The 15,665-nt window shown below is 41.4% G+C and overlaps 2 protein-coding genes across 3 annotated transcripts in view; both read left to right on the top strand.

Annotated features, from left to right (window-relative positions):
* Positions 1–393: 393 nt before the first annotated feature.
* XCR1 (X-C motif chemokine receptor 1) lies at positions 394–1,419 on the top strand (the record flags this gene model as incomplete). The annotated part of the gene is made up of 1 exon (XM_080934292.1): positions 394–1,419. The coding sequence occupies exon 1, from the start codon at positions 424–426 to the stop codon at positions 1,417–1,419; it is 996 nt and encodes a 331-aa protein (XP_080790418.1). The 5' UTR covers positions 394–423.
* A 3,695-nt stretch (positions 1,420–5,114) lies between these two features.
* FYCO1 (FYVE and coiled-coil domain autophagy adaptor 1) overlaps positions 5,115–15,665 on the top strand; it is a 62,227-nt gene continuing 51,676 nt past the window's right edge. The window contains exons 1-2 of one of the 2 annotated variants that reach the window (XM_080934597.1): positions 13,524–13,579; positions 13,683–13,718. The gene's annotated coding sequence lies outside the window, so the exon portion shown is untranslated. Of the gene's footprint in view, positions 5,250–13,523; positions 13,580–13,682; positions 13,719–15,665 lie in introns of those variants that run through there. The other variant, XM_080934595.1, reaches the window with a different exon arrangement.

The raw sequence follows: 15,665 nt of genomic DNA, 5'->3' as shown, positions 1-15,665 counted from the left end.
TTTGTATATGAGAAACTACGGCTCTGAAAGGTTAAAAATTTTGCACAAGGGCACAATAGTGGGACCCACTCTGACTTCAAGTCTTTTGGTCCAGCTTCACTTCTTTTTCTCCATCTACTGTGAACCTATCTTAAGACTTCTGAGTGCCAGTCTACCAGGAGAAATAGGGCTTATGACAGATGTAAGTCAATGCTGCATGTTTTTTGTCAATAAAGTCTTTCTAAGGGAAAAAATGTTCCTTAATGACTTTATGTAGTGGCCCAATTCTCAGTTTGTTATAAATAGCACACCAGTGGAATCTGATCCATGGAGTTTACTTTTTTGCAGCATGGATCATAATGATCTGTATTTTAACCATGTGGATTTAAACCCAACATATCTATCATTTCAGATGCTCTCAGGATCCCTGCCTCCTCGGTCCAGATGGAGTCCTCTACGGCCTTTGAGTCCTCTACCACCCCTTATGATTATTATGATGAAACAAGTCTTCTATGTGAGAACAAGGTCATCCACTTTTCCGCCATCTTAATCACTGTTCTGTACTCTCTGGTATTTCTCCTCAGCCTGGTGGGTAACAGCCTGGTTTTGTGGATCTTGGTGAAGTATGAGAATCTAGAGTCACTCACTAATCTCTTCATCCTCAACCTGTGCATCTCAGACCTCATGTTCTCCTGCCTACTGCCTGTGTTGATCTCAGTACAAAGGGGTTGGTTTCTAGGTGACTTCTTCTGCAAGTTCTTCAACATGATCTTCTGCATCAGCCTCTACAGCAGCATCTTCTTCCTTACGATCATGACCATCCATCGATACCTGTCTGTAGTGAGCCCCATCTCTAATCTGGGTGTTCATACCCTCCGCTGCCGCATGCTGGTGACCACATCTGTGTGGGCAGCCAGCATCCTGTCCTCCATCCCGGATGCTATCTTCCACAAAGTGATTTCCTTAACCTGTAAGTATTCTGAACATTATGGGTTCTTGGCGTCCGTCTACCAGCACAACATCTTCTTCCTCCTCTCCATGGGGATCATCCTGTTCTGTTATGTACAGATTCTCAGGACCTTGTTTCAGTCAAGGTCCAGACAGAGACACCGAACAGTCAGGCTTGTCTTCACCATCGTGGTAGCACACTTTCTCAGCTGGGCTCCCTACAACCTCATTCTCTTCCTGAAAACTGGAGTCATCCAGCCGAACTGTTGGGGCAGACAGCAGCTGGACATTGCTATGATCATCAGTCAAAATTTGGCATTCTCCCACTGCTGCTTCAACCCAGTGCTTTATGTCTTTGTTGGGGTCAAGTTCCGCAGACACCTAAAACGTGTCCTCCAGCAGCAGGTCTGGGTGTTCCGGAAGACATCCAGTCCTGCTCCAGTCTCCTACTCCCCTGGTGCCTTTACCTATGAGGGCCCCTCCTTCTACTGAGAGAAGAGGATGGGTACATGGAGATGATTAGGGGAGCTGAAGGAAGACAAGGAGATGTGGATCAGGATGGAAAACGTAACGGTGGAGATACCAGCACCTACTGCAGAGGCGTGGAGGAAAGACATGATACCTGTGGGAAAGTAGCTTCCAGCTGGACAATCCAAAGCAACAACTGCCTGCACTCAGTTTATCATTTATTCTCTTACTTAGACATAAATTGCTTATCAGTGATTGGTCAGAAGATCCTAAATGGAAAGATTTCTGGACTTTGGGAGGGCTTGAAGTTAATATTTGCTAACTGTGCAGTAAGGTTGCTGGCACATAGGGTTGTCCCAACCTATTGTTTTTTCCACCTCAGTGATGGCTGACTCTGTGGTTCTTAGCAGCTACTGGAGAAAGCTGTCTTCGGGACAAGAATAATCACATCTTCAAATAAGTGCAGGCACAATGAAGTCTAAGCCATGAAATCCCACTAAAATGAAGATAGTTCTGTACTCTGGGCAACAGTTGCTAACATGTAAACTGGATTTTAAATATTTACCGCATAACTGAAAAAAATGAATTCAAAATGTGCTACTATCTGCACTAAGTAATTATTTGAACAATACAAAAATGAATAAGATATTGTTGCTAACCTCCAGTTGACACCAATCCATCCAAGAAAGTCCAGATAAGAAAAGTCCACTTAACAGAGGCTTCAGGTTGAATATTCCTCTGTCATTTCATCTCTTTAAGACTGATAGACAGATGACTTCCTTCCATCTGGATAATAGTACAAGCTTCCCCCCTCTTAATCAAGTACTGAATTTCCTTTCCCTAAGTTCCCAGAGCCAGGTCTGTGGATTCTGTCTTTCCAGCATCTCTCCAGCTTATTCTCATGATCACATACCCTTGACTTAATCTCTATAATGCCCTCTGTAGTATCTTCTTTTTGCTTCTTTTTTCCCCCTCTGTTCCACCTTCCTCCTTCAGGAAGCTGCCTACCTGAGACTTTTATTTGTAGATTTATGTTAAGGCAATACATGACTAGACAGGGAGAGGAGGTGGGAAAAAGAAGAGGAAACGGAAGAGGAGGAATCAGGGAGTAAAACAGAAGAGGAGGAGTCAGAGGACAAGGAGGAGAGGATGAACAAGAGGACTGTTCACTGCAACTGAGAGGGATTTCTTAGGAAGGGAATACAGAGTGTAGTGGTAAATCTGCCCAAAATAAACCGCAGTTTGTTTTCCTAATTACTGAGTTGTGTTTTCATTGAATGGGCTTATTTGGGTTAGAGAGGAAAATGCAACAAATTGGCGATTGGGTTGAAAAGGATATTGCAACTTTTATTTACAGTTTCTCTGTCTGGAGTTTTTCTTTGAAGCTTTAATAAAATTGTTCTCAAGCTTTCTTCTGAGTTACTGCTTAAATTCTTTTATTAATGAAACTAATAGCCCCAAAAGAGGACCCAGATCTCCCTGGTAATAAATAAGGTGACTACATCAGAATGCTCCAGAATTTGAAGTAGCATTACCACCTTTGGGGCATAGACTTATGTCTACATCCAGGGCCAGACACAGAACTCAGATCCTGTTCTTTCAAACAAAAATAAATACATAAAAACATATAACAGTAGATTTTAAAGAATTAGTGAAAAAAATTAAAAGTCATAAAATAGCTAGGGTTTACCCAGAAGTACTTTCAAGTGGATAGAGAGATAGATAGCTCAGCAGTTAAGAGTACTGGCTACTCCTTCAGAGGGCCTTAGTTCAGTTCTCAAAGCCCACATGGTAGCTCACAACTATTTTAAATTCCAATTCCAGTAAAATCCATTGCCCTCCTCTGGCCTCTTTTTCTTTGTAGACACAGATAAACATTTCATATATGCCTCAGGAACCTTCCACTTCATCCTAGTTTATAGCTCTGTCCATTAGCTAGGTGAGCTTGGAATTCCTTTACTTCTCCAAGCCTCAATCTCATCTTTGAAGTGCAGAAATGAATCCTACCTATATCACAGAGCTGTGTTGAGTTTTAAACATAATGCTACATAGGTTTTTGGTTAGGGTATGACATATTAGGTTTTCAATATATACAATCATCTACTATACAATATTTTGATCAATGTTGAACCACATATAACTGTGGTCCCTTAAGAATCATCTAGTGATGTCATAGTCATCTTAATTTGTCTAACTATACTCCAGATGAATTATCTCAAAATGCATTTTTGCCCTTTGAATAACTCATGTCTGTTGGGGCCTGCCTTCCTTTTCTCTGTAAACTTATTTGGGGTCTAAGTTTCAAACAAGGGTATTTAAAGTCTTTCTTATAGGAACAGAACTGAGGATGAGGATTTAGAGACAGCAGAGTCATGTGACAAATATTGGTGAATCAGACTTCAGAAACTAGCGTCAGGGTGCAGATTTGAGTTTATTACCCAGCACACAAACTTATATATAGTGTTTGAGCCAATCCCAAGTCAATCATATCTTAACATATCTCACCATGCCCCAATAAAAGCCATGACTGATGGGGTAACTCAGAGAGTGGACATGAGGGAAGCATCATCACCTGTTGGGACTTCTTGAAGACAAAGAAGCAGCCAGTCTTGGCTTTGGTTCCTTTTTGCTGTCTCTCTGGTGTTCTGGGAGCCATCTTAGATCTAATGCCATGAATGGAGGATCAGGACTCTGAGGAGTTGCAGGAGCCTGTGGTTCATGCTCTCCATCCCACATTTTCCTTCACAAGTTTGCCTTCCACATCGCCCACACTCTCATCCTTAATATCCCAAAGCTGTTCATACTATGGTTAGAACAAGTTTTCTTTAGTTCACTATATTGATAAATCTTCATTTATGACGTCATTCCCCCCTTTTTAAATTTCTCTTTGTTAACAGAAAAGGGAATAATTTCTGTTCATTAGGCTCCTTTTTATCCCCATCCACAAACTGCCAGCTCCATCAAGTTAATATGTTGTCTCATATACCTCTAGTATAAAATATAAAATTAACTAAAAAGACTTATTTTCCTTCCTGTATGAATTTATCCTGAAAACCTGGAATGCTGAAGTCTGGCATATGCCAGTAGTTAACAAAGACATACTGGCATTTCTAGCTAAAATGGGGCAAAGCAAAGTAAGGCAGAGTGAGGGGCCAGTCAAGAGCTAAGGAGCGGAACCTAATCACAGGCTGGCATTCCTATGTACTGCCCCTTTTCTTTCGCATGTTGATCGATACTGGACCTGGAATGCATCTGGCTTCAGGGTGTTTTGCAACTCAGCAACAAGGAAACACAGGGCTGAGGAAGCTAAGCATGATAGGTAGTTCATTAGCACGTATTTTCAAATACTGATTTTTAAGTCTTTGTTAATGAGGGGAAACAAAAATTGAGAACTTACGTTCAGCAATACATACTAAGTTCACTGTTTTAGTTTGCTAAACAAAAATAAATAGCACAAAAACACTGAGATTATTTTTACATTGTTTGGGGAATTTCTGAATCAGGCACATTATTTTATATTTACAGTTCAAAGCCAATCAGCCACACCACAAATACTTAACAACAGTCGACAACACTAGTTCAAGATTCCAAACACGACTTCCGAGAATGCAACGCCTGATCAGGTTTCCAGGAAGTGATGTCACATCGTGAAGCATGCCGGGAGTCGTAGTCAGTGTCCACCGGCCAGTTGCACCGGATGGGAGTTGTAGGCCACCTGTGGAGCATACCGGGAGTCGTAGTCCGCGCGCGCTCTGGTGTACTGGGCGCTTCATGGCCGTCTGCACTGCGCTTGCCTACTCTTCCGCTCGGCCCTAGAAAGTTTCGTTTCTGCCCAGCGGGGGACCCACGAGCGTGTAAGTGCCGCGGGCGCCCGGACTGACATCGGGGACACTGGGGCCGTTCTGGACGCCGACACGGAGTCTTCTTGGGGGCGTGGGTCGTCACCTGTTGCTGAGGCTGTCCCCTCCCACGCAGGGCGCCTGCCGCAGCGAGAGAACCCTCTCGCCGAGGGGTTGGCTCCAATATCTAGGCTGTCAGTGGGGTCGTAGAAAGACCCTCAATACTGTTCCAACATCTGAGCCGGCCGAGGGGGGTCACCCTGTGGAACCTCACGGTGAAGCCGCTCAGTGAGGCGGAGCTTCGGCAGTACTCCAGAAACCCCTGGCACAGGAGCCAAACCCTAAATTTCTCGTGGGCAGTGGGGCTTAATCCCCCAAAAGCCAAAACCTCCTCTCTGCATAACTCCTGGTGCCCCTTCGATCCAGGAAACACAGTTTGCTCCTTTCTGTGTCTTCGGTGACTTTACCCACTGCCCTTGTGCTCAGATAGTTCAAGGTAGCTCTGCGATGATGTTTCTGGAAACACCTGTAGGACAACTTATTGTGTCTGTTGTGGTTGCTTGTCTTGTTGGCACCCAGGCTTGGGCTGCGTACTGGGGGCGGAACGGGGTGACATCCTATTTTCATAAAAAAAAAAAAAAAAAAAAAAAGAGAACATGTGGTTGACACTTAAGCCATGTAGCTTCCTATTAATGCTATGAGTCTTTGTGTCACTCTTCAATATTCCCACTGCTGCCTCCTGCAGATAAAAACATCACTTGTTTCTCTGGTCCCTATGCTTGTTTGACTTACCACAGGCGGTTTCCTTTCCAGACAGATATGGGTCAGGGGCTTTTAGGAGCAGAGGATCAGGACTTAATCTACTTACAGCCTCTCTCAGCAATGGTGGTCTGAAGCAGGTTAATTCCTCTGCCATCTGCTTGCTGCTGTTGCTGGATGGGGGAAGGGAGCTGTAGGTTTCTGCTTTGCGCTTTGCAAACTTCTGGTTGACCCTGACCCTCTCAAGCTGTGACCACCAGTTCTGCTGTGTTGAAATGCAAAATACTGATTGTGGGCCAGGATTGTTATCATCTTGGAACTCTGCACAATGGTGACTGTCAGCCTTCTCTTACTAAAAGGATCTGAAAAAAACTATAGATAGTTTTAGGAGACAGATTTTATCTGCTATTGTTTGTTTTGTGTTCATCTTTGTGTACCACTTCTTGAAAATTGTTTATTTTATTAAGAAAACAGATAACGTATACAGAGTCCTGAAGTGCTCTGTGTGTGTGTATGTTCTTAATATTTTACTTTATTTTTTGTAATTGGTTTAGAACTTGGAAATGGTCTCAGTTTCCTTTGCCCCTTAGCCAGCCAGCACTCCTTTGAAGTGAGATAAAAGCCACTTGTAATAGCAAAATCTTCAATAACATCTGGTGGCCTTGACTTATGTTAATCCTTGAGCCTGGAGCGCCCCCCCCCCCCCCCTCCAGAACACAGAGTACTCAAGAAATGTCAGGCCTTAGTCCTAGCTTCCCTACACAAGGAAGGATTGGCTGACAGGTCACCTCTGATTTCTGGAGATTCCAAAAACAAGATAAAACTCAAGACAGGTGTAGCATTGTGAACTAGAGGAAGTGTTTTGATTACCTATGATCTCATGTCAGGAACCACTGGGAACTCAAGAATTAGGGGCCACATATACCAAAAGCATCCCCCAGACAGGAGAATGGGTCATAACTAGGGTTTGTAACCTCAGAGGTAACTGTAAGCAGAATCCCATTGTCTGGCTGTGCTGACATCTGATCACCTAAGTAGCTGTTGTGTTCTGCTTCTCCCAAGCAGCATTTGAACTTCAATTTGAACAGTTACAAAGGGGTAGAAATTGGGTGTTTCTGTGAGTTTACACATGGAAAAACACTGTCTACTTTCTAGTTGCTTTTTGATGGATCACTAGAATTAATGGAAGTGTCTGTACCATCCTAAAAGCATAGCTCTGGCCATTCTCAGCTGGACAAGAGGAATGTTATCATCCACTTTCTGACATTGGGTCCACTTAATTAGACTGGTGATTATAGTGGCCACCAATGGTCCTTTCTGTTCATAAGACTCTCTGGCATGTGAATAGCACCAAGGGTCCATTTTTCTTTGGTCTAAGTTGCAGTGTCAGAAAGAGGATATTTGCACATTGTGGTTTAGAGGAAAGGTGTAGGAGAATCTGTGTTTTGAATACTATGGTGTGGCCTGGTGATTGGTTTCAGTATCTATGGATAGCCTAGTGTTGGTTTCAGTATCTGTGGGCTGACCTAGCCCACCAGTAGTAGCCGAAGTACTGCACCTTTGGCCTGAGATAGGATATCATATTTGGGATTTCTTAGCATCCAAAAAAAACTTGGCCCAAAAGAACCATCCAAGCAAAGTTTTCATATGCTTGGAGCTAGGCCAAGAACGAGTTCCCAGAGAGATTCAGCTTAAATCTGGACAGTTGAACCGGAGATGGTCTGGTAAAATGAAGCTGTAATGAATTTGCTGAAGCTATAGCCCTGGATATTTTTTCCAGGATAACCAAAGACTTGGGAATACAGAGAAGATACTTTCTTAGCCATTTTTGCCATTGAGAATCTCTTGTTTTTCCCCTTCCTTCTTTTTCTAACCACAATTCTTAATCTGCATGTGAAGGAAGATAAAGGGTTCACATTAAGTGTTGAATAATAAAGTGCGTATAGCAGTCTAAAAGCCTGAACAGGGTACAAATTGACAGAACTCCCTAATAAGGGAAAGTGTCTTGTCCATTCCTCCTGTTTCTGTAATGTCATGTTTCTCCCCCGGCACACACCAGAAAGAGCCCTGGCTCCAGATACCACCCTACCCGTTTGCCTGGGTGATATTGTCAGAGTCACACATCTAGGAAAGGAAAATGACTCTGGGGAAATGTGTTATTTGTTAGACCACCACAACAAAATGCCACAAATTAAGCTTAAGCAACATAAACTTATATTCCCCTAGTTTTGAAGTCCTAGATAAAGGCTTGTCTGGTCCTGAGGCCTCTGTTCACCTGCATCTGGATGCTTCCTATTATATTTATATATTCATAGTGTTTTGTGTCTATAGTTTCCCTTACAGAAACACACAAATCAGATTGGATCAGAACTTACCATTAAAACTTTAATCTCAGATATCAATCTACTAAAGACCATGTCTTCAAATACAATCATGTTCTGAGATATGGAGGTTAAGGCTGCAACCTAAGACCAGAGGAGGTAAACATAACACTGCCCCTAAATGAAAAGGTTTGGTTACTGAAGGCTAGTGGGCGAGTGTGTTGATTATTGTTCTGGATCAAATGAAGATTTGTGAGGAAGACTTCCTTAGAGAACAAGCTGTGATACACACTTCTTTCTGTCCAAAATAAGACCAGAAAGACTAGAGGAATTAGGGGAAGGTTTGAGGAGCATGAGACAGAGCTTGGTCTTGATAAAGAGCACAAAACATTGAAGCCTAACTCTTCCAGGGTAGTCCATACCAACACAACTAAGAAAGAATTAGCGAACAGTCCTGTCACCCCAGAAAATGGGACTTTGTATAACAGACTAAGATGTGAAGGACAGGTCTTCTAGAAATCCCCTGAACCTAAGAACACTGCAGATCTGTTTATACAGTCTAGGGTATAAGACATATTCATCTCCCATCACTGAATTAATGTATTCTACTCACTCTTGGAATCATACCTCTGTAAGAGTCTCACAATAAGGACAATATAATCTTCACAGTTACATTTTTAATGCACATAGTTTGTGCTCAATGAAGAAACATTTTTAAATTGAAGAAATAGAACTTTTCCGAATTTTATATATTTTTTGAGATTATAATATATTTACAATATTTCTCCCTTTCCTCCTTCCAAACCATCTCCTATACTCCTCTTTGCTCTCTTTCAAATTCATGGCCTCTTTTTTCACTGAGTGTTAACACTGAATATATGTTCCTAAATATAACCTGCTCAATATGAATAATGTTATTCATGAATGTTTTAGGGCTGACCATTTGATATTGAATAACCACTTGGTATGCTTTTCCCTGGGGATGACTTATTTTTCCATTCTCAGCGTTCTCTAGTTGCCTGTAGTTCTTGTGTAGAGTTGAGGCTTCATAGACTTTACCATGTCCACTTTGACATGTTTTTGTTGTTGTCCCTGTTAGCTCACAGCTAGATGAACATGTTGGTAAAGCATTGTTATAGTTGCTACATCATTAGGAGACACAGTATCACAGCAAAGTTCTGGATCCCCTGCTCTTAGAATCTTCCCACCCCCTCTTCTAAAGTGTACTCTGAGCCTTACATTCAGGAGTTGTTTTGCTGATGTATCCATTGGGACTGGGCTCCACAAGTTTGCCTTTTGATTGGTTGTGGTTTTTTTGTAGGGGTCTCCATCTATTATTAAAAAAAGTTTCCTTGGTGGGAGATTAAGACTACTCTTATCTGTAAGTATAAGGACAAATTGTTTAGATTGCTAAAGGTTTATACATATTTCCACTATTTGAAAGATTTTTATTATTTACCTTTTTGGCATATTTTAATTCCTCAAGGTTTTGTTTGATAAATGTACTGAGGATCTATATTCTGTCTCATTCTTTTGGTAAGTAACTTACTGAGGATTTTTTATATACCTGAACTGTACCAGGTACTGGGGAAATATGAACAGTAATGGAGTTATAGAACAAGTAGGAAAAACAATGATTAAAGTACAGTAATATAAAATTCCCAAGAGCCTTAGGAGAATATGAGACTCTGTAACAGAAGCTTAGAATAATGAGTACTGGACAGTTTGTTCTTATTAGGCCTCAAATGTTTTTTCTCATTTACAAGTTTATTGGAGACATGTCTGTTTTTCCCATAGCATTAAGCTCCTTAAATGCCAGAGCTTCTCACCACCAGTGTTGTTCAGAGTTGTGACACTCCCAATCTTGAATAAGATCTTCTTCCTTAATAATGGTGCCAAAAATATATCTTGTCTGGCTATCTGCTTGTTAGCACCAGAAACTGCCTGAGCTTCCTAGAGGCCATGCTTAGTGGTAGTGGTTTGGACATAAAATATACGACTATACCCTCATGTTTTTGAACTCATAGCCCCTAGTTGGAAGGGCTGTTTGGGAAGGTTGTGAATCCTTTGAGAGGTGGAGGCTCACTGGAGGAAGTAGATTATCTGAGACAGAGCTTGAAGTATCCCACGTTCTTTTCACACTTTTTTCTAAATACTGTCCAGCAGCCTTCAGGACATACTGCCATGTCTTTCTTGCTATGATGGAATATATCTACTTGAACTGTACACCAGAAAAAAAAAAAAAATCTCCCTTAAGTTGATTTGGTCAAATGTCTTCTAGTAGCAATGCGGAAAGTAACTAAGAGGGACGGTGTCATATTCTATTAAAGACCCAGTTCTTACACTATACTGCCCCATTGGCATTCTGGTTCCGCGGAGAGCTTGGAAATTGTCTTTGCTGTCTGCCATTTCCTCACCTTGGTGGCACGCATCTTTATTGGGGGCCTGTCCATTCTTCACTGCTGATTGTTCTGGAATCGTGTCTCACCCTTACCTCCTAGATGTTTTCTCTGGACTTTCCAGCAGTGGCACTATGGCTCCAGCCCCAGGGACAGACATGTAGCTTTTTCTTGGAGCCACTGTCAATTTTCTTTAAAAGATACCTGTATTCTCTCAAGTCCAAGGCAGCTGTCCTGAGCTCAGATCTTTCTGACCTGGTCTGGATCCATGGGCCAAATTGTGGCTGGTTTTGTTTATGCTCTAGGGAAATGACTGAGGAACCTCTTGTAATTGGTGAGAGGGAGAGGACCAAGAAGAGGTTCAAGAAACAATAGCAATGTCATAAATTCTTATTCTCTTTAAAAGATGATTGTGGGGGTTGTTCAGAAAAGAGGACCCTGACTTGCAGCTGGGAAGCACTTTGATTATAGATTCAAGGAATTGGATCACCTAATGAGCCTTTGCTCAGGTGTGCTGGAATGCCTGCCCTGCACTCTAGAAACCTCTTCAGAGTACCACATTCACTTAGTGAAGTTCTGGTGAAGATCGCTTGCCTGCTTACCAACATTTTTCACATTCGAGCCAGTGGGACCTCCTGGTCTTCAAAGCAAAAATACCCATCAAAAGCACCCATCTCTGTTGTTTATAACCAGATCTACACCACTGGATGTATTGAACCAAGTCAAGCCTATTTACTCTTCCAGAAGGGACTTCTGATTCTTAACACCATGTGTTTCTTTAGATCAGGGTAGAATTTCCTATTGTTTTCATTTTGTTTGGAACTGAGGAGGAATTCGGCTACACCCTGTCCTCTCTGAGTCAGTTCTTAGTTGTTACAAAAGTATGGCAAGGTTGACCTCTCCACACTCCAGCTTCCTATCCTTATGATTCTTCCTGGTGTGGCTCTTCAGACACTGTTATTCATGCCTGAGCCAGCTTGTAGACAACATTGTGAATATTATTCATTTGAACAATGGTGTAAGTTAGCTGTAGGCTGTGTCTTTGTTTTTTTATTTGAAACTAACATATATGTTGAGTATAGCATGTACGACATCTGGGCAGGTGTAGAGTTAATTTGGATATCAGTGAACATCCTTGACCTCTAAAAGAATACCTTAGCCATGACTAGGTACTCAGCATTTGATCCTAGATAAAAATAATACCTTTATAAAACAATGTGTATAATCTCTTTTCTTCTTTGTCAGGAAGTTGGATGGCTTAAGGCATTTAGATAGGCTTAAACATAAGATTGAGTTGTTGGCAAGCAAAACTGCAGCTACATTTATGGAAGCCCTAGTATTTTCTGAATTAGAGGAGTAATCTGATCAAGAATTGTAGATGTTAGGGGAGACTTCATCACTCTAGAAGTTATATAGCAACATAAGAAGGAAGTTGACCATGGTGTGAACAGTAAAAGTGTGCCTTTCTATATCTTTCCTTGTTAATAAGGCTCCAGAGTAAGGTTATAGAATTCAGAGTCTATGGAAACAGTATCTTCCCGATGGCCATGTTCTCCCCAGGGAGCTTTGGCATTCTTCCTCTGAGGTGACTGCCCAAAGTATAGCCTGTTAAAGTAGCAAAATTACAGTTATGAAGTAGCAGTGAAATCACTTTATGGTTTGGTTCACTACAGTGAGAACTGTATTAAAGCAATGGTTCTTAAGCTTTGGGTTGCAATTCCTTGTAGGGTCAACTGACCTTTTCATAGGGATCACCTAAGACCATCAGAAAACAGATATTTACATTATGATTCATAGCTAGCAAAATTACAGTTATGAATTAGCAACAAATATAATTTTATGGTTGGGGACTATCAGACATGAGGAACTATATTAAAGGGTTGCAGCATTAAGGTTGAAGACCATTGGTATTAAATGATCACAGAATTAGGAAACTTGAAAAGCACTGTCATAGACTTTAGAAAATCACCATGTGGAATCAGTGACAGGGAAGAGCTCACCCTGTGACCTGTGAACTTGATACCTGCCAAGTACAACCAAAGTCAGGTCTCAGAGAGAGTGCCATGGACATGCAGTTATGCTATGAAAAATAGGCATTAGTTCCACAAAATTTTGTTGTTGTTATTGTTAGTTAATTAGTTAGTTAGTTAGTTAGTTTAAAGTGGGGTCTTACTATATATTCCTGGCTGACCCAGAACTTGCTATGTAGACCAGTCTGGATTGTTAAATCACAGAAATATACCTCTTGACTGCTGGGACTAAAGGTGTTCACCACCACACACAGCTCATCCACAAAATCTTAAAGGAAACCTTTTTTGTCTGTGTCCAACTTCCTTGTGCTAAGACCTTGGTTTGATTGGCATATACATTTTCCTTAAGGCCAGACTCCAAATAGCTAGAATCCAGGAAATTTAGTGGGTTGTATGATACACACATGGTCCCATCCCCAGCCTGGATGTTAGCCACAGTCAGTTGTTCTTACCTTGTTCCCAAGTTCCCCACCCCAGAAACATGTACCTCCATTCATTGTAGCCCTCATATTGCCTGTGTAATTACAGTCATGGGCTTCATGGATTGAGTGTGCAGTCATCTTCTTTCATGATTACATCTGGAAGCCACATGCCCTGGGTTAGCAGCAGTGGAGCAAGTAATGCAGGAAAGCTGTAGCCTTCACCTTCACTTTATCTCCTTCTGGCCTCACTAATACCTACCTCTCTTCAGGGACATCCTGGATGCTCAGTGGCCATCACAGAGAGTCTATCAATCTCTCCTTTCAGCATACAGAAGTAAATTGTCCCTTTTTGAGCACCCTTCATGTTGTAAAAAATTACCACACTACGGCTTTTAGAGGAGATAGTTTAGTTAGGTGAGTTTCTGTTTATTACTATTGAGGTTTGTGTTGGTTTTTTTTTTTTCAGTTTTTTTTTTGTTGTTGTTGTTTGTGTTTAGGTTGTTTTTTTGTCTTTCAGTACTGGGGCTTGAATCCATGGCTTTGAGCATCCTAGGTAAGCACTACCAGTAGAGTTACATCCCCAGCCCTTTTTTGTTTTCAGATAGTCTTGCCATATAGCCTAGCTGTTTATATACAACAGGTTTAAACTCACAACAGTCCTCTTGTCTCAGCCTCCCAACTGCTGGGATTATGAGTGTATACTACCAAGTCCATCTCATTACGTGAATTTTGACAAATGCCACTGTAAAGAAGACATGGAATACAGTTGCTCCAGTCAACTACCACAACATGCAGTTATATTCATCTGTTTCCCCATTTTATGTATCAAGTATCTGATTTCTCTTCCTGTGTTTTACCTTCTCAAAAACATTATATTAACATAAGCATAAAGGATATAGCCTTTCCAGGGGTTTCTTTAACTCAGGACAACACTTTGAAGCTCATTGCCTGGTTGAATATTTCTATGACTTATTCCTCTTTATTACCAAGTTCCCAGGAGTTGTTATCTACAACCCTGCATGGCCCAGTTGTGTTCAATCTGGACACGAGATGTTTTTCTCTTGTTCTCCTTGGTAGAGAACTTCTTAAATGTGGTTACTATTGCTATAATGAAATACCATGCTCTAAACCCTCTTGAGGAGGAAAGGGTTTTATGGACTTATACTTTCACACCATAGTCCATTACTGAAGGAAGTCATGGCAGAAACTCAAATAGGACAGGAAACTAGAGACGGGAGTTGAGGCATAGGCCATAGAGGGTTACTGCTTGTTGGCTTGCTTGTTCTTCATGGCTTGCTCAGCCTGTTTTCTTCTAGACCCCAGGATCCCAGCCCATAGGTGGCCCCATCCACTATGGCTGGGGCCCTCCCACATTAATCACTAATTAAGAAAATACCCTACAGACTTGCCTACAGCCTCATCTTATAAAGGCATTTTCTCAGTTGAGTTTCCCTCCTTTCAGATGACTGTATCTTGTGTCAGGTTGACATAAAACTGGCCAGCACAATTGACTCCTTGCCAACTAGACACACAAACACATCACTGTTAAGTTACAACCATTTCTTTCTTTTTTAGCTAAAATATTACACATTAATATCAACATCACAATTTTAAACATTTTACAAACTTAAAAGGTCTAACAGTCTTACAAATTCTAATACTTTAAAATTCAATCCCATAAAAAAAAAACAAACTGAAGTCTCTTAACTAGTAGGCTCATGTAAAATCAAAAATAAGTTAAATATGTTTTTACTTGAAGAGAGAAGAGCCAGAGCACAGTCAAAATCTGAATAAGCAAAACCAAACTCCAGTTCTAAACATAATTCAGTGTCTGAGGAACTGAGGAGTGATGGAACCCACTTACCATCTTTTGGGCTCCTCCAAAGGGCCCCACAATGGGCTGTGCCATCTCATATAAGTCACTAATTAAGAAAATGCAGTAGGCTTGCCTATAGCCTACTGTAACATAAACACTTTTTTTTTTTTTTCAGTTGAGGCCCCTTTTCTCAGATGACTCTAGTTGTGTCAAGTTGACATAAACTAACAAGTACAATAGCTCAACTTTAGCAGAGCTAGACTGTGTCTTGTGAGCTCCTCTACCTGGAGAAACACTGGGACAAGAAACAGACTTCTCATAAACTGCTCCTGTGTCTAGTCTTTTATCCTTGATGAATGGTACTAGTGGTTGTTAGGAGCCTTTAGAGGGAGTGGTTAGTAAGACTGTGGTCTAGCTGAGTGCTTAGCTCTTTCTTCCTGGGCCTGAGAAGCTCTCTGTGTTTTCACTGAGTCACAACTGTGCTGGATTGTGAGTTAAAAATAGACCCTAGGTCTCTGTTTAGTGACAAGCCTATGCTGACCTGACCAGTCACTCTAATGCTTATAAATATTTATTTAGAGTTGCTCATTGGTTAGTTGCCATTTCCTTTCCAGGGCTTCCTTGCCCTACCTCCTGGAGCCAAAAGGAGGCCATGGCACTGAGTAAGAGCTGGCGCGTGTTAGA

Source organism: Micromys minutus, assembly GCF_963924665.1.
Source record: "Micromys minutus genome assembly, chromosome: 21".
In the NCBI taxonomy this organism is placed as follows: domain Eukaryota; kingdom Metazoa; phylum Chordata; class Mammalia; order Rodentia; family Muridae; genus Micromys; species Micromys minutus.
Note: the sequence above shows the minus strand (reverse complement) of the source record. Positions and strands in the feature narration are given on the sequence as shown.